Source organism: Myotis lucifugus, unplaced genomic scaffold, assembly GCF_000147115.1.
Source record: "Myotis lucifugus unplaced genomic scaffold, Myoluc2.0 scaffold_140, whole genome shotgun sequence".
NCBI classification, from domain to species: domain Eukaryota; kingdom Metazoa; phylum Chordata; class Mammalia; order Chiroptera; family Vespertilionidae; genus Myotis; species Myotis lucifugus.
The window spans coordinates 1,900,316-1,920,388 of record NW_005871188.1 but is presented as its reverse complement, the minus strand read 5'-3'; the positions used below and the strand labels follow the sequence as shown (position 1 = coordinate 1,920,388).

General features: G+C 36.0%; 2 protein-coding genes across 2 annotated transcripts; both read left to right on the top strand.

Annotated features, from left to right (window-relative positions):
- Positions 1-4,241: 4,241 nt before the first annotated feature.
- LOC102443213 (olfactory receptor 5AC1-like) lies at positions 4,242-5,183 on the top strand. Its single transcript, XM_014460788.2, has one exon. It carries the CDS (start codon positions 4,254-4,256, stop codon positions 5,181-5,183), a length of 930 nt encoding a protein of 309 aa, XP_014316274.1. The 5' UTR covers positions 4,242-4,253.
- Positions 5,184-13,888: 8,705 nt separating this feature from the next.
- Positions 13,889-18,253, top strand: LOC102442889 (olfactory receptor 5H2-like). Its single transcript, XM_006094703.3, has 2 exons — positions 13,889-13,896; positions 17,317-18,253. The coding sequence occupies exons 1-2, from the start codon at positions 13,889-13,891 to the stop codon at positions 18,251-18,253; spliced, it is 945 nt and encodes a 314-aa protein (XP_006094765.2).
- The last annotated feature ends 1,820 nt before the right edge of the window (positions 18,254-20,073 follow it).

The following is a 20,073-nucleotide window of genomic DNA, read 5'->3' as shown; positions in this document are numbered from 1 at the left end:
TAGTGTAGAGTACAATATACATTGTTTTTTTTTACTTAAAAAGTCAACCATTTTCAATATCCCAAAGACTTAGAAGAACTAAGTGAGGACATCAAGGTCTGTCTAATTTTAATTATTTGTAGCTTTTCAGTTTGCCTGTTTGATAATAAAATGTCCAGGTAAGAAATGAAAATCCTGACAACCTATGAAATTTTCTGTTTGTCTTCAGGATTGAAAATTCTTTATTTCTGTCATAAATACTAGACGTTTTATTGTTGAGGAGACATGCTTTCTTTTTCATAGTAAATTTGGAGTAATAGAAGAATGAGACAAATGGAAAAAATGATAATGATTCAGAAGTTTCAGAAATTATTTCAGACTACAGAAAATTTTCTTTGTCAGGGTATCACAACTAAACTATGTTACTCAAAATTCCTTGATTTATTCATGAAAAGATGAACTAAAGTCACCAATGATAACTTCTTAGGCTCTTTAAAATGTATGGTGAGATACATGTGTGTGTGTATATATATATATATATATTAAGGAAAAAGATCCCAAATACCTAATGATCCTTGATCTAATTATGAAAATGAGAAATATAATTATGGTTTGAAGATGGCAACAAAGCTAGGTAGACTCACACAGGACAAAACCACCACTTTGAAAACTAAATGGTTGACCTCAGCATCGACAAGGCCAATTTTCAGCAGAGACATATTAGTCAGTCTTCTAGTGTTGTTTCCAGAGCTCCTTGTGGGTATATATGGTACTTTAAAAGATACATTTTCAAAGCTATTTTTTCTTGTTCTATTCTCAGTAAACATGGGAAATAATTTAACAATTCTCCCTAATGTTGAACCATTAAGAAATATATTGCCTCTGGACCTATTTTAAAGTTAAACAGATCCAATTTTAGTAAATAGATATATTTAAATGTATTTTAATCAATAACAAGTATGTGTATAAAATTGTGTTGCTGTTTTTTGTTTTTGAGAAACAACTAAACTTACACACCAAATTAGAGGTGGATTTTCTCCTAAGTAATATAAGAGTGTCAGCATTCACCTCCAAATATCTCGGGATTTCTTCTTTTGAATTTACTTTTAAAAAACATATTGTATGTCATAAAATAAAATCAAATTATTTAAACACCACATCAAACATTCCATTTGAAATACTGATAAAAATTATGACATATTTACCAATATATCCCAAAAGAATGGTACATAAATATGAAGAAAAGTATAAAATATTATTGTACTTATATACCTAACTTTATTCATTTACAAAATGCTTTTGTCTATTCAAAAAAAGAAATCACTGAAAATATCCAAATACATATGCTATAAAAAATTCTGAACTTAAAATATATTTTCACAAAAAGATTTACTTATAATTAATTTCTATAGTTTCTTTTTAAAAAATATACTTTATTGATTTTTTACAGAGAGGAAGGGAGAGGGATAGAGAGTTAGAAACATCAATGAGAGAGAAACATAAATCAGCTGCCTCCTGCACACCCCCCTCTGGGGATGTGCCCGCAACCAAAGTACATGCCCTTGACCGGAATCAAACCTGGGACCTTTCAGTCTGCAGGCCAACGCTCTATCCACTGAGCCAAACCAGTCAGGGAATAATTTCTATGGTTTCATTAGAATTTTATTGCCACCTGCTAAATGGAATAATAGCATTATTATTCTTGTTTGTTTTTTTCTCTTTCTCACTATTAACAATCTTAAGACTATTTTTAAATATTTCTTTAACATATAAAAATATATATAATTGTATAAGTAGGATTATAACATATATTGTGCTTTTATCAAAAAAACTCTTTTTGGGGGGCTATTTATCTCTCTCCTCTTCTTCATTCTTTCCTCTCACCTATACAGAGACAATAAATATTAACCTGGAATCTATCATTTTATACAATCTTTATGTTTATATGCAAATATATGTGTGCATATATTTATAGATATACATAGAGTGAGAATTTTAAGACTGCGTTTTCTGTTTGTTTAATGTAGTGATTTCATATACATTTCTCTGCATCTTACATTTCTTTTTTTAAATTTGTTTTTATTGATTTCAGAGAGAGGAAGGGAGAAGGGGAAAGAAATAGAAACATCAATGATGAGAGAGACTCATTGATCGGGTGCCTCCTGCACATCCCCTACTGGGGATCGAGCCTGCAACCCAGGCATGTGCCCTGACTGGGAATGCCACCATGACCTCCTGGTTCATAGGTCAAGACTCAACCACTGAGCCATATCAGATGGGTATTATATTTCTTACTTTCCTAAAAATTGTGAAAATTACTTTGAAGCAACTGATAGAGCAAGACCTCATTTTGAACTGAATACCATAATATTGATGAGTTCAGCAGGATTTGTTCAACTGTTGCATCATCCTGATTGGTTTTCATGTTATTTCCAATCGTTTGCCACGTGAACACCACTGCAGTAGACTTTTCTCCTATGAAGTGCTATGCCATTGCTATAGAATGGATTGTAGATGTGGATCTCTGGGTTGAAGAGTGTTTTCATTTTTAAAAGATACTGCAAAATTGCTTTTAAAAGGCTTAATAGTTTACATTTTCACCAGTAAGTGTGAGAATGGACTTTTCCAAATTCCCATAAGCAGTACATTTGTGAACTGAGGAATGAAAATTGATGTTTTATTGTTATTTTATTTGCACATCCTGAACACCAGGGAAGATGAACATCTTTTGCTTCATTTATTAAATGTGTTGACATATTGTTCTGTCCATTCAATACCATTTCATTTTTCTACTGAATTTCTTATCAATTTGTAATATTTATTTGTATGTAATAGGTACTCATATTTTAGCTATCATATTTATTATACATATTTCTTCCAAAGTTTTATTCATCTTTTACCCTATTAGAGATGTGATATATATTCCATTTTCTTGCAATTAAAAAAATAAATTAAATATACCTATATCTTTCTTTATAATTTGAGTTCCTTATATTAATCAAATATTTTTAATATATTTAGATTATGTTTATTTCATGAATTTTCTTAGAATGTTTTAATTGCTTGTTTATAAAATTTTGACTTTTAAGTCCTTGATCCAGCAGCTTTTTAAAAACAGGATTAAATAAGGAGCCAGTCTTACTTTTTTCCCAGATAGATAAACATATATAACCACACTATTTATTGAATAAATCATTTTTTCTCAATTGAAAAATCACCCATGTAATATATTAAATTCCATTATATACTGGAATCTGTTTTTGAAATCTTTATTTGGTTTCACTATTATATTTTCCTATTTCCACACCATATTATACTCTCTTGAATAGCTTTGTGTTTTAACACTTACCACGGCACACTTGACTTCCTTATTGTTTCTATTTTCCTTATCTCCTGAAAATAATTTTATTTTACATGAATTTTATGCTCATGTTACTACATTAAAAATGATAAGGATTCTAATTGAAATTAATTTCAACTTTACTGATATACTTATAATACTGTCTTCTTATCTAAGAACACATTTTGCTATTTCTCCAGAAATTGTATAACGCCCTTTGGTTAGTTTTTGTAACTTTCTTCACATAGGTCTTTTTTTAAAAAAAAATATTTAAATGTATTTTAAAGTGTTATGGCTAATAAAATGGGTACATTTTTCTTTTATTTCTCTTTCTTGTTGGTTATTGTTTGCATAGAAAAATCTAGTGATTATTTACATATTCGTCCTCCATCTGATATTTATTAAAATCATAATGTTTATTTAATTATAACAATATAACATCAATAAGAAATATATATTTATTGTCCACAAGTTTTATGTTTTATATCTTTGTTATTTTCATTTTATTTAATATCTTAGCTGTTTTACAGTTTCTAAGATAATACTGTATAATAATGATCAGAGTGAGCATTTTAACTTGAAGAGACACTGTATTATTTAGACTGTGTGCTATTAGTTTTGATAACTAATCCTTAGCATATTTAAAAAACTTAATCTTATTTCTGTTTTCAAAGATTTTTTTTAAATTAGAAGATGATTATTAAATTACAATCAATTTTACAAATTAAAGAATAGGCCAACTTCTCTTACATTTAAGAAACAATTTTCCAAATACTTATTGTTTGTAAATAACTTTTATTAAGGGTAAAGGTAAATGTTCTGATTAAAGGCGATACATAAACAAGAAAGATGCATTTTTTTCAATTTTCATGGAATTTTATATCTCTGTTCTTCACTTATTCTTTTACTGCAGTGATTAGCTTGAGTGAATGTGATGGAGGTAAACAAAACACAGGTGACTGAGTTTCTTCTCACGGGACTTACAGATCTTCCAGAGCTGCAGGTCCCCCTGTTCCTGGTGTTCCTGGTCATCTACCTAACCACCATGGTGGGCAACCTTGGACTAATTTTTCTCATCTGGAAGGACCCCCGTCTACATACCCCTATGTACTTACTCCTTGGCAGTCTGGCCTTTGCAGATGCCTGTTCTGCATCTTCGGTGACTCCTAAGATGCTAATTAATTTTTTATCTAAGAATCATATGATATCCTTGGTTGAGTGCATCATCCAATTTTATATTTTTGCTTCCAGTGCAAACACAGAATGTTTTCTCCTGGTAGTGATGGCCTATGACCGCTATGTAGCCATATGTAACCCCTTGCTTTATCCAGTAGTGATGTCCAATATCTTCTGCATTCAATTATTAGGTGTTTCATATACTGTTGGGTTTATTCATCCCATGATGCATGTTGGATTGTTATTTAGGTTAACTTTCTGCAAGTCTAATATAATACATTATTTCTACTGTGAAATTTTACAACTGTTTAAGGTTTCCTGTACTGACCCTGGAGTTAATATGCTCCTGATTTTTATATTTTCAGTGTTTATACAACTTTTCACTTTTATGACCATCATAGTCTCTTACACCCGTGTTCTGTTTGTCATCCTAAAAACGAAGTCTGAAAAGGGCAGAAGAAAAGCCTTTTCCACATGCAGTGCCCACCTGCTCTCTGTTTCCTTGTTCTATGGCACTCTATTCTTCATGTATGTGTGCCCTGGGTCTGGCCGCATTCAGAATCAGGATAAAATGTATTCTTTATTTTACACAGTCATAATTCCCCTGCTAAATCCTTTTATTTACAGTCTGAGGAATAAAGACGTGAAAGGTGCCTTGAGGCGAATAATAAATAATGAACAGTTTTAAAGGCAAATTTCAAACTTGTTCTTTTCAAACTATGTACACTGCAAGGCATATGGAGTTATGCAAATCAGTCTGACTTGATCATTTTAACAGAGGGTTAGTATCTGTGGTAGATTATGAGTGCTGTGATGATACAAGTCAGCTCCAGGGGATTTTTGTTTCAGTGCAAGTGCTTTATATCACATAAAACTAAACTCTTCATTAAAAATGGGACATAGTTTTTAAAATTAAGCAGTTAAAATTTTCAATTTTTGACTCTTTGAAAATTCCCTCAAAATCAGATTTAGTAGTCTATAATTTTACTGCTGCAAACAGTTGCATGTTTGTTTGTTTGACGGTGGTGTGACTGAGCCAAGACAATTGTCCAGAGCTTGCATATCAAAATTCTTGTTGTTTCTCAACTGTTCTGAGGTTCAGTTAAGTGACTTCTTGGGAGAAACTATCTCTAAAGATAAAAATTTCTTTGTAGTAAAGAATTATTTTTTTAAAAAAGTAGAATACAAGAAATTGGTGGATTTTATTGAGAATAATGGCAGTTGGAGAAAATAGACTATTATAAACGTATGGCTCAAATATATGAAAATACAAAGTGCCTTTTATCAGGGAAAATATAGGCAATATTGGTATTCAAGAATTTCCAGATTTTGGAAGATTTTGGGGTATATCTTTTCAAATATTTTAAGTCTATTATAGTTATCTTTACATGTTTAATAAATTATCACTTATTAAATTTGTATAGTTATCACTCTGCTTATAATTTCTTACATGCTTATTATTACTTAAGCAAACATAATTTACTTCTGCAATTACATGATGCAATATATCTTAATTTGGGTGTCACTATGGAATGATTCTTATATCTGAAATGATTGTAAAAACCTTCAATGTAATATGTATTTTTTCAATGACTGCTTTTTAAAAAATGTGTAGTAACTTTCTTTGTTCACCAGATACTAAATGTAAAGTACCTCTACAGTGGTAAATGTATAATTTGTTTAAAGTTGTAATATCTTTGGCTACTCACAGCTGCTACAAAATCTTCAGCAATATCAGGCTGAGCAGTAAGGAAGAATTAAGAGGAAGAATCATGTATACAGAAAATCTCGTGGATGTGTGGTAGGCAGTTAGGTAGGCATGAGGAGAGCAAGGACAATAGATCACCCAGGGAGAAAGCCCCGGTGCCTAGCAATGGGCAAAACTGGGAAAACAAGGACCTGGCCCCCAGAGTAATGTTTCCTCCCCTAGCATATTGCTGGTCACGCAGTGTAGACCCTCTGACCTTTCCTATCACTGATCATGAGGTTCGGACCCTCTCCTGACCTTTCCTTTCCTGGCATGTCACAAGTCATGTGGTAGAACCCCTTGGAGGAGGAACAAGGGGCTGAAGAGTGGCCTCATGGGACTCCCATGCAAGCCCTTGCAAGACCACTCCCTTAAGCATTAACCGCTAGGGATAAAATTTAGGCCTCAGTTGTGATTCAGCTCTGGGCCCAGAAAAGCAGCAAAACCAGATAAATGATGTCATGGCTGACATCAGGACCAGCGGCATTGATTAATGACTCCCTGCTCTGATGCTGATCAATCGTAGAGACCATGACCGTGAAAGGACATACATGGAAAGGTGATCAATATTGTATTTGGGATCCTCCCCTGAGCCCTCCAGATAAATACCATCAAGACTGAAGACCCAGTGTGGCTCTCTCTAAGGATCATGCCCACCCCATTCACACAGGCACATTTTCCTTGCCTCTCTCTTTCTCCTAAGTTCCAAGGGCTCTTAATTTGCCTTTGTAACTTGTTTCCTGAGCCCATTTCTTCTTGGCTCACTTCTTCTACCTCTCTGATTTTCTAAATAAAATTTTGCTTGTATTTGAATCTTAGCTCTGAATTTTTTCTCAGCCAGAACTCAAGAACCGAGGTTGCTGAACCCAAGTCCAATTGTTAGTAACATTCTGGTGCCATTGTGCTGCCAACATATGGACATAACAGGTATTCAAAGTAGGCGAATGCACGGCTGAGGACTGAAGCACAGCACTGCACTGTACACACTGAAACCAACCAAATTCAAATTTTCCTTTAATCAAATCAGTACGAGGTGAAAATGGTCCTTGTCATATAATAGGAGGGACTAAACAGAAGTATCTTTGGTACTGATGGAGATCCAAATGCCCTCTATGTTTCTTCCAGGTCCCCTGCTCTCTTCAATCAGGCAGAGAAAAATGGATTAGATCGTGAAGGACACTCTTATTTCAAAACACAAGAGCTGTGAAGCCATATAATATTAAAACTCCTCTAGCCCTAGCTGGTTTGGCTCAGTGGATAGAGTGTCGGCCTGGGGACTGAAGGGTCCCAGGTTCGATTCCGGTCAGAGGCATGTACCTTGGTTGCGGGCACATCCCCAGTGGGGGGTGTGCAGGAGGCAGCTGATCGATGTTTCTCATCTATGTTTCTAACTCTCTCTATCCCTCTCCCTTCCTCTCTGTAAAAAAATCAATAAAATATATTAAAAAAAAAACTCCTCTGAAAATTTCAAAGATTGTACCCTTTATCTTTTAAGAGTCTTTTGGAGAGTGTCTACAACTGGAAGGGACCTATAGAGCACCTACCACTGCTAAGCTTGTGATTCTAGAATGGGCAAGTCAGGCTCACTCAGTCTAAACTAGAGCTCATCAAGCCATTTCCTAGAAACAATGGGCGGTCACTTACAGGATACTCATCACAAGGAGAATATGCTCCTGGCAAAGCATCCCAGACTCCAGGAGTAAAGAGATCTACCGGCCTCCAGACAAAGAGACTAGATTATTAACAAGGAATGATAAGTACAGTAACATCTGACTTCTCATCTGTTGGACTGAAAGTATAAAAACAGTGGGACAACATTTATCAACTATTGATAGGAAAATAATGGGATACATGAGTACTGTTGAGAGAAAGTGCATACCGAGAGATTGTGAATGGCCATGCAGGCTGAACGCCCTGCTAAACTGAGGGACACTATTCACAACAATATTGTGTGGCTGGCTGCCTTGTATACATGTATAAGACACCATTAACACTAGATGATAATAATGTGATTGGGAACTGTATTGTAAGTATTTATTTAGAGTTTAAGGACTACAAAATAAATAATATTCAACTCTCTTTTAGGGAAATTTTGGCCAATATTAGAGACTCTCTTCCAGTTAAGAGGTCCTATATTAAGTGTTATGTAGTACTAATTGTATGCTACGACTCACTTTGAGACCCTGTTTTTCAGTTTTCTAATCCCACAAAAACAAATTTCATCATTTCTTTTGGTTATTTGTGAACAGACTACACCTTTAGTTTTTTGAGAATGGGTTGCTTGAGGGATACTCTGACCCACTATATAGCTAGTGTTGAAGGGCTCATTTAATATGATCACAGATCACATTGTTCATTGATTCGTACAGAGTGCCTGTCACAGATACTGTTGGTGCCTGCCCACATCTTCTCTACTCTAACTGTACAACTGCATCTGAGTGCTTTTACTGTTAGCCAGAGCTATTCTACGCTCAGTTAAGGCATACTATGAGAACTAGGAAATGAATGCCATTCATAGAATCTTCCTCTACCATTTATCAACCAATGACTGAGGGAAGTTGGTGAATAAAGACTACCAACTGTTTGTCCTTTAGTTGATATAAATTTGAAATTCATGCTCTACACTGACTCATGGTGTTTCCAAAAAAGATTATGTTTGGTTGTCCACAGTTATCACTTGTTTCATAAATCACCCTTTATTGGTTACATTCCCTTTCCTGTCCCACTTCCTCATTTTCTCACTCATCAACTATTCACAAATAAATTACTTGCATGTCTCAGAGTCTGGCAGAATACAAACTGAGATAACCCTGTTCCCCTAGGCAGAATTCATATTTGATACAGGAACTAGGCATACCTGTACCATCTTACTTAAACATGACACAGTTATTACTTCTACAGAAATATTAATGATTGGAGGCCTCTCACTATTTTGAAAATATCCTATTTATCCACATGTTATTTATATTCAAGTAGAATTTTTTCTTTTTTAAAATAATATTTATTTTATTTTATTTTAAAAAAATCTTTATTGTTGAGAGTATTACAGATGTCCCCTCTCTTCCCCCCCACATTGTCCCCATTCACCTGGTTCTATCCCACCCCAAACTTTCACCACCTTATTTCTGTATCCATTGGTAATGCATATATGCATATAACTTCTTTGGTTAATCTCTTCCCAACCCCTCCTCTTCCCCTTCCCTCTGAGATTAGTCAGTCTGTTTCATGTTTCTATGCCTCTAGTTCTATTTTATTCATAAGTTTATTTTGTTCAGTAGATTCCTTGTTCATATATTTTGATTTTTAGATTCAATTGCTGATAGACATGTATTTATTGCCATTTTATTGTTCATATTTTTTGTTATTTTGTTTTGTTGTTGTTGTTGTTGTTGTTCTTCTTCTTCTTCTTCTTCTTCTTCTTCACCTTTCTCTTGTTGCTTTTAACATTCTCTCTTTGTCTTTAACCTTTGGCATATTAATTGTGATATGTCTTGGTGTGGGCCTCTTTGAGTTCCTCTTATTTGGGACTCTCTGTGCTTTGTGGACTTATAAATCTAATTCTTTCACCAAGTAGGGGAAGTTTTCTGTCATTATTTCTTGAAATAGGTTTTCAATATCTTACTCTCTCTCTTTTTCTTGTGGCACCCTTATAATGAGAATGTTGGTACACTTGAAGTTATCCCAGATGCTCCTTACACTATCTTCATATTTTTGGTTTCTTTTCTCTTTTTGCTCTTCTGATTGGGTGTTTTTTTGCTTCCTCATATTCCAAATTGATTTGATTCTTGGAATCCTCTACTCTACTGTTGAATCCCTATAAATTATGATTTATTTCAGTTAGTATATGCTTAATTTCTGACTGGTCTTTCTTCATGTCTTTGAAATTCTCACTTGAAAGTCTCACTAAGTTCCTTGAAGCTCTCATTAAGATCCTTGAGCAACCTTATAACCACTGTTGAACTCTAGATTCAGTAGTTTGCTTGCTTCCATCTCATTTAGTTCTTTTTCTGGAGATTTCTTCTGTTCTTTCATTTGTGACATGTTTCTTTGTCTTTGCATTTTGACTGCTTCCCTGTGTTTGTTTCTATGTGTTAGGTAGAGCTGCTCTGTCTCCTGGAATTTATAGAGTGGCCTTGTGTAGTAGATGTCCTGTAAGGCCCAGTGGCTCAGCCTCCCAAGTCACCTGAGCTTGGCACTCTAGGTGTGTCCCTGTGTGGTTGTGTGCTCAGTCTTGTGTAGTTACACCTTGATTGCTGTTGGCATCACTGGGAAGAATTGATCTTCAGGACAATTGGCTGTGAGGACTACCTGCAACTACAGTGGAAGAGCTGCTGTGCAGGAGACACCCCTGTGGAGCAGGTCTTGTGGATGTGCAAAGTTGTAATCTGGTATGGTCTGAAGTTGTCCACTAGCTCTGGGGCCTCCCTGGAGGTGCAAAGTTAGCCACTGCCTGGGGCCACCTGGCAGCAGCTACAGAGCAATCTGTAGATGACTGCTACTTGTGTTGGGGTTGGGTGTGCCCAGGTGAGGCTAAGCTGTCTTGGGTTTCTTTTTGATAGGTCTGGGGCATGCTGATGCCAGCTGCTGCTTCTTTGAGAGATTTTAGGAAAATATGAAGCCTGAAACAGGACAGGCTATTCATATGGAAAAGCCGCTGCAAACAGCTTTGGCAGAGCTTCAAATTGGATGGGGCAGGGTTTCAAGGAATCACCAGCGTGGAGCAAACAGTGTGAGCCAGGCTGATGGAAACTCATATATGGCTGCCAAACAGCTCTGCAACAGCGGAGGTCTCAGCATAGGAATATTGACCCCTGTGAGCACCCACGTTTGGGAGAAAGCCACCCCCGAGTTCCTGCCCTGATGCTAGAAAATTCAGTTCCTCCCCAAATGTCCTTGGTCCCCCTGAGCTGTTACCCCAGTGCTGGAGCTCAGAGGGAGCAAATCCATGTAAGTTTGTGTGCTGTCCCCTAAAGAGGAACTGCCTGTGTCTCCAGCAGCCTCCATGTCACTCAGCCACATTCCCTGCTGGTTTTTACAGCTTGAAGTTAGGGGATATTCTCTTCCCAGCTCTGGAACCCTGGGTTGGGGGGGGGGGTCTGAAAATCCATCCTGATTTCAAAAATGCCACACATGGGTGTCAGACTAGCCTGTTCCATGCCTCCACTCCTATCAGTCTCCATGTGCTTTCTTCTTTACTTCTCTAGTCGTAGGACTTCCATTTAGCCACCTCTCAGGTGGTTCTGAGTGATGGTTGTTCTGTATTTTAGTTGTAATTTTGATGTGGTTGTGGGAGACAATAAGTACAGGTGTTTACCTACACCGCCATTTTGGTTCTCTCAAGTAGAATTTTAAAGTGATTATTCTTCTACCTCAAATCTTTAAGAGTCTATGCCCCACCACACACAAACATAACACTGTCAAAGTTGAAGGTCAATGCCACTTTTAACTTGGTATCTTAAATACAGACTTCAGCTATTTAAAAATAATTTTAGATTTTCATAATTTAGTATATCTCATTTGTCTGGCCTTTAATTATTCTTTGCCTCCATTTTTACTGTACCTACAAATGAAGGCCTGATTTCAATAAAAAAATTATGAGACAAACAAAAAAACCAAGAAAGAAACAACTTAATAATAAAAGTTATAGCAATCAAAAGAACCTGTCTCAGATATGACTCAGAGATTGGGACTATCAGTCAATAAATTTAAAATTATGATGATTAATATGTTAAAGTTTCCATGAATGACCAGATAAGGATTTTCAAGGGATAAATAGAAAGCATGTTTTAAGAGTCAAGGGAAAAAATGTTCGAAAGCAAAGAAAAGAAACACGTGAGAATAAAGGTAATGAATGCCTTTGGTGAGTTCACCAGTAAATTAGGAAGAGTGAAGAAAAGAACATTGAACACAAAGAAAGAAAAGAGTAAATAAAAAGAGAACAATCAAGTACTGTGAAAGAATATTGTTTTCTAATATATATGCAATTGGAATCTGAGAAGAAAAGGAAGAAAGTGGAGCAGAGGAAATATTTGAAAATCTAATGGTCAAGAATTTTTCAAAAATAAGAAAAGGTATAAAACCACTGATTCAAGAAGTTCATAGAACCTGAAGCAGGATAAATACCAAAACAAAGAGCAACCCAGTCACAAACAAAATAAAAATTACAAAAATACTTACTTTATATTGAAGTTGCTAAACACCAAAGATAGAAAGAAAAGTTTGAAGGTAGACAAAGGGCTGGAGGGGGTGAGAGGGGAGGGGTGGTGGTGGGGAATACAAAGCCAGAAGATAACTAAGTTATATATTTCAAATTGTGAAAAAAAAATCAGAATTCTATACCCAATAAAAATTAACTTCCAAAAATGAATGTGGTCCAGGTAGCCAGCTTGGGAGTCTTACTTCTGTATGGCAGGAGCTCTGGCTTCAAATTTTGCCTTTTTACCCCCAGAGGATAGAGCTGAAACTGGACTGGTTTGATTCTCTAATCTGTCTTGGCTTCCAACAACCGCCTGTGTGCTCACCTCCCCAATAGGCCAGGTATTGGGCAGGGGTTTGGGCAGTCTCTGAGGTGTGGGGGTGCTCTAAAAAGTTCTTGGATGACCTTACTTCTCTAGTCAGGAAGAGGGGTGAGATAACTCGGCCTGTGTCAGGCAACATTCCCATGGACTATTTAGCATTTCTGCTAAAAGAATAGAAAACCATTGGTAAGTCAAAGCCACAGGTGGGTGCCCCATAAAACCACCCACGTGGTCCTCCCAGAATCTTGTCATTTCCAGTATCCTTTGTTTGGAAGAAAGGAAAGGAAAATCCCTTTGGGGGTAGAACGACCCTTTCACAGGGGTCGCCTAAGACCATCGAAAAACACATATATAATTACATATTATTTTTGTGATTAATCACTATGCTTTAATTATGTTCAATTTGTAACAATGAAATTGGGGGTCACCACAACATGAGGAACTGTATTAAAGGGTCGCGGCATTAGAAAGGTTGAGAACCACTGCTCTAGAGCTATTTATAAGCATAAATAGAAGGTTGCAAAACTGTATGTATACTGTATAGTATCCTTATCTGCAAACATGTAGATGTATGAAGTTTATATATAATAGAAAATTTTGAAAAGATTTATGCCAAAATATTAATAGTATTTCTAGGTGACTCCAGGGTGTTTTTATTTTCTTATTGCTTATTACTAACTTTCAAATTTTCTTATAATGAGAGTGTTTTGCAAAATAAAATAACTTAAACGCGTGTATGGAAGGTATTGCCCAAGACTCTCATTAACCATTGTGATTTTTCATCACATTCAGCTTAAAGTGGGGTGTTAACTATATATCTGAAATGTGAGCTGTAGTTTGTACGAAAACAACTACTTGGGATTGGCTTCTGAAGGGAATCAGAATTTTGGCCTCTTAAAATACTGTGTGAATAGCTCAGACAAGACCATTATAGTCAAAGCTCTCAGAGCATCAACATTTATAGATACATTGAAGTTTACATAAATATGCCAGAAGTGTTCATCTGTGGTGGAAAATAGTGACATAAAATATAGTTCCAATTTTTAAAACTAGGACTGCCAACAATGACTTGATGTTTATGAATTTAGAGTTTATAATGACCTGTGGAACAACATGGACTGCTCATACATGTCCAAGTCCACAATGCCCAGTAGCTTTGTCCTAAAGGGAATCCTTGGGCATTATCATGGGAGTTTTAGTTTTACACTCCCGTTGTGGCCAAAGCACAGAGATGTATAATTAGTTGAGTCTTCTATTCAAAGAAAATTAATATAAACAATATTTTCCTGAGTTTGGAAAATGAAGCCTCAAAAATGAATCAGCGTGCAAAGAATTGCTACCTATGTTATTGTCGTTCCTGTGCTACTGTATATTTTTCTACTTTAGAAAGCCTAATGTATTGAAAGAATCTCCACAATTTCTCAAAAGATACGGGTAAGGGGAAAATGATTTGTATAATATTTATTATTTTTATATACAAATTTTAAAATACTATTTCATTTATAATAATTTTAGATTGGGGTCATAGAATGTTAAAATTGCCAGGTGGAAATGAGGAAAAAAAGTGAATTAATTGTACATTTTATTCTCATGACTAAAATTTAGACATGCAAAATAGCTATTAAGATTAAATTACTGCTTTTAATGTGTTTTATTATTTTGTTAACCTAACTGTAATGATTTTATATGGTAAATTTTGGTATATATTTGGAAATATATAGAAGATGTCCCTCCAATGTGCTTTCTAGCATTTGTGAATAAATAAGTACACACACACAAATTGAATTTGAGAGTTTTCAATTATTTAGTGATTGAATTGCAGGGAAGGAAAGCCATTCCATATAAAAATCTACTTAACTAGAATTATTGACATTCATTATGTATATTGTATTTAGAATCCAGTTTTGGCTCAGTTTAATTTTGCAAAAAACACACACATACAGACACACAAAACCTACAACTAACTGGTGGAGAGGAAAGTGCTCTCAAATAAAATAAAAAGGATTTCTAGAGAAGGCCACTTCTAATTAATGTAATTGTAAATGAAAGCAACATTTACATATGGAAAGAACTTTCAGGTAGTGTTAATACATTTATGAACAACATAAATTTATAAGATAAAATTTAAAACTGAGGTGTCTTTTATACACACATTTCATAGGAAAATAAACTTCAAATTTAAAAAAAGGAAGATTCTTAGAACTGACAACTTTTAAAAATATATATATTTTATTGATTTTTTTATAGAGAGGAAGGGAGAGGGATAGAGAGTTAGAAACACTGATGGGAGAGAAACATTGATCAGCTGCCTCCTGCACACCTCCTACTGGGGATGTGCCCGCAATCAAGGTACATGCCCTTGACCGGAATCGAACCTGGGACCCTTCAATCCACAGGCCGAAGCTCTATCCACTGAGCCAAACTGGTTAGGGCAGGACTGGCAACTTTTAATGAATGCCAGAGTTAAGACATTTACCCCCAAGCCTCTGAGCCTTTCCCTGTATTTCCTCTTCAGTGTTTCTCAGATGCTACCTCAGTTTTCTTTGATTTGCCTTTCCTAGACTTATCTCTCTATGTCTCTGTTATTTGTTATTCCCCGTTGTTTTACACATATTCCCTTCCCACTTCTTCTGTTCCCTGTCTTCGCTCAATGCCTTCTATATTCTCTTCTTTTGAAAACTTTTATTAAAATATTATAGAAGAAAAAATAACCCTATCTATGCCTACGAGAAGTAGAAAAATGCCAACTGTTCGCCACATTTCTGGGAATACTCTGTATTACTCTTCATTAGCCACTTGTGTCCCCTTCACTTCTCATTATTTTTTGGCCTTAACTCTATCACATAATCAAAATTGCTCTCACTAAAGCCACTAAAAATCTCTTGATTTCCACATTCAGTGAATCCTGATAACTCCTTTTCCTATTGAAGCATTTATTTTGGTATTTGACATTTACATCACTTTGTTCTTTATATATATATAAATTATATTTCACAACACTTAGCTTTCCAGTTGCCCTCCTGCTTCTGATTACTCTGCTCAGTGGAATCCTTTTCTGGCCTCTCCCTAGTCTTCCTTTGATGTTAGCCAGGCCTCTTGGTAGCAACAGGAAATGAGTTAATTGATGGAAATTGGCTCAAATATAGAAGTGTAACAGACCAGTTGGAAAAAAGAGGGGCAGGAACAGAAGAAAGCAAAGGAGCCATTCATTCATCAGCCAGAATCATGTCCCGACACTAGCTCAGTGAGATCCGCTTCCCTTCTGCTGAATTTGGAATGCCAGCTCACACTGACAACGTTATTACGGATACAGGAAGCATTTGCTGCAGTCTTCATATTTCTGCCTTTGTAACAAATATTCTCTTTTGCCCCTGTACATTTCCTCCCTCTTTCCATATTCTAAATGTTGCCTAGGTGGGTTTGATTTAACAAATCTGGGTCAAGTCTCCTCACGTTAGGTGTAAGATGGATGGGAAAGTCAATTTCTAGCCATTTAGGCTTCTTGAGTGGGTGGGTAACCTCTGCCAGGCACCAAGACGATGTAGTATAAAAAAAGATCCGATGTTGGCTATCTAATATGCCATGTACCCACTTTATAACCTCTTTAACATAGCTTCCTCTGGTTGTTTTCTGTGCTTTTCTTCTCTTTATGCATATTCTCCAATGAATAGGTCATCCCTACATATGCCTCAGTTACCGCAATGACTCCCAAGACTATTTCTATTAAGCTCCAGTAGACTCATACTACTACGCACATCTCACATAGATTTTAGAGGCTACTCTCTCCACAAACTAGCCACTGCATCTGAGTTCTCGGTCTCAGTTTTGATGACCATTTTACCCAGTCACCAAGTGACTCCCCTCTCCTTCACCCCTTTCACATCTAATATATCACTGAGTCCTTTCTGAGTTCTTTTGCATCTATATCTCATTCCTACTCATCACTCCCAATACTTGATATGCATTCAAATCATTTGGGGAGGATTTTTAAAATGCAGATATGAACCTTTTCTTGACCCAATCAATCAATTTTTACAATAATACCTCCAATCTATATTTTGCAAAAAAAAGGTCCCACTAGGTTATGACTAATAGTTTTGATGTATAATCTGGTTTAGGACTCACTGGACATGACTGCCAGTGACTGACTAGTATTCCTGATTCCAATCCCCCTCCCCACGCCCACAGCAGCCTACACTACCATGTATTTATTTTTTATAATATCTTATAATACCTACATCCATGTTTCATACACTAAATTTCCCTATTACAACCAATGGTATCCCCATAAATATAGCACATAATTAGAATGTATTTATTTATTTTTTCTAAATCTGCTCTCATTTCTTCACATTTTGTTTGAAATAATTGCATTTTCTTCCATTTGTTCAATTACACTAAACTTAATCCTACTATAGAGATAAGAAAATTAAGGAAGGAATTCATGATTTTTTATTTCAACTAACTCCCCCCCCCACACACACATATTTTTATGTTATAAATCCTTAGTGATATATTTTTTTCATTTATTCCATTTCATTTCAGGCAACATAGAGTGAGGACATGGAAAAGGAAAATGCAACATTGCTGACAGAGTTTATTCTCACAGGATTTATACATCAACCAGAATGGCAAATCCCCTTGTTTCTCGTGTTCTTGGCGATATACCTCATCACCATGGTGGGAAACCTCGGTCTAATTGCTCTCATCTGCAATGACTCTCACCTTCATACTCCCATGTATTTACTCCTTGGGAGTTTGGCCTTTGTGGATGCTTGGATATCATCTACAATCACCCCCAAGATGCTGGCTATCATCCTAACCAAGAGTAAGATGATATCTCTCTCTGAATGCATGATTCAGCTTTTTTCCTTTTCATTCAGTGCAACCACAGAATGTTTTCTGCTGACAACAATGGCATATGATCGCTATGTGGCCATATGCAAACCATTACTTTATCCAGTGGTTATGACTAATAGACTATGTATCCGGCTATTAGTTTTATCATTTGCAGGTGGTGTTCTTCATGCTTGTATTCATATAGGTGTTTTATTCAGATTAGCCTTCTGTAATTCTAATATAATACATCACTTTTACTGTGACATCATGCCCTTGTTTAAGATTTCCTGTATTGACCCTTTCATTAATGTTCTGATGGTTTTTATTTTCTCAGGGTCAATACAGGTATTCACCATACTGACTATTCTTGTCTCTTATACACTGATTCTCTTTACAGTTGTAAAAAAGAAGTCTTTACAAGGCATAAGGAAAGCCTTCTCCACCTGTGGAGCCCATCTCCTATCTGTGTCTTTATACTTTGGCTCTCTTCTCTTCATGTATGTGCGCCCTGGGTCTGCACAAGCAGATGGCCAAAACATGATGGACTCTCTGTTTTACACTGTCATCATCCCTTTGCTAAACCCAATTATCTATAGCCTGAGAAATAAGAAAGTCTTAGATTCACTGGCAAAAATGTTAAAGAGAAATGTTTAAATCTCATAGTAATGTATATTTTCATTTTTATTGAAATAGTCAAAATGTTGTGCAGATTAAATGAAGCTCTGTTTCAGTTAGTGTTACAAGTCTTTTGCAGTTACAATTGCCCTATTATTGTAAAGACTTAAGGTGGGAGTACCAAATAAATACCTTAATATATGTGCATATTTTATTCAAAACCAGAAAATTTTAAATCAAGTATTTATATTATACCAAAATAATTAAAGAGAAAAACAAATAAAGTATTTTACATTCTTAAATGTTCTTAATGTGGCTTCATAAATACTTTAAGCACCAAAAGTTCTCTGAACAGGACTTATTCTGATGTCTTTGATAGTAATACGGCTGAGCAGAATGAAGAATCATGTCACATTTAACCCACAGTGGAGGCAGGTTTGTGTTTGACTGAATAGAGGCAAATCACAGGAATGCTGGCAGCCATCAAAAGGTCTTTCATTGCATTATGGTTGGGACATGGTATATTTTACTTCTCTTGGGGATTCATATATCATACAGAAAAATAAACAATAATGGAAATGCATTGAAGAAAGAAATGAAAATAGAGTTAAGACAGTTAAGGTTGGGCCAAATTATAAGAGAATGCTTATAGCCCAATGTGCTTCTATGAGTGACAAGAAAAGCGTAGTTGTCTGTCACTATCTATGATGCTTGAAAGTTCCTTTCCAGCTGTTTGTATTTTGTAGGACAATATGAAATACTTTACTATTCAGAAAGCTAAGAGATAAGATTAAAGAACTTAATTGCAATGGATATAGGGAGGAAAAAGAAATGGTGGGATAGGAAGGAAATGATCTTAAATTTCCTAGAATTATAAACAGGAAACTAATAAGATAAAGAAATCTGTAACATATATAAAGATTATTAGAAAGTGTTGATAATGAGAGGGTTCAAATGCATGTTATCAAACTTTAAACAATGTTAAGATATAATGTCATGGTGGTCAGAGGATGTCTGGAAAGACATAAAATCAGTATGCTCTCTTATTTCTCAAACATTGCTATTAGATTATTCTTATAAACAGAGATATGATTAAGTTATATCTCTTTTTGATAACTTGAAATGGATTGTCATTGCTAACAGATTATATGCATACTAGAGGCCTGGTGCATGAAAATTCATGCACTCAGGGGGTCCCTCAGCCCAGCCTGCACCCTCTCATAGTCAGGGACCCCTTGGGGGGTGTCCACCTGCCGGCTTAGGCCTGCTCCCTGGGGGATTGGGCCTAAGCTGGCAGTCAGACATCCCTCTGGCAGCATGGGAGCCATTGGGGGATGTCTGACTTCGGCTTAGGACCGCTCCCTCCTGGAAGTGGGCCTAAGCCGAAGTCAAACATCCTTAGCCCTGTGGAGGAGGCGGGAGAGGTTCCCGCCACCACTGCTGCATTCACAGCCATCAGCCCGGCTTGTGGCAGAGTGGAGCTCCTCCTATGAGAGTGCACTGATCAGCCGGGGGTAGCTTCTGTGCTGAGCGTCTGCCCCATGGTGGTCAGTGTGCATCATAGCAACTGGTCATTCCCTGTCATTCCATCCTTAGGGTCAATTTGCATCTTACCCTTTTATTATACAGGATAAGCATATGTACATAGATCTGTGTATATATATGCATTTTATGTTTATTTGTTCATGTGTATATAGAGGACATCTATAATAATCAAAGCATAATATGCTAATTAGACTGGACAACCTTTCAGATGGTCTTCCAAACGACCTTCTGGATGAAGCTGCAGTGGTGGGGGCCAAAGCAGAGGCAGCCGCAGCAGTGGCCAGGCTGAGCACCTTGCAAATTTTGTTCATCAG

Coding starts and splice junctions, on each gene's coding strand:
- LOC102443213 (XM_014460788.2), top strand. CDS start 4,254: ATGGAGGTAAACAAAACACAGGTGACTGAGTTTCTTCTCACGGGACTT.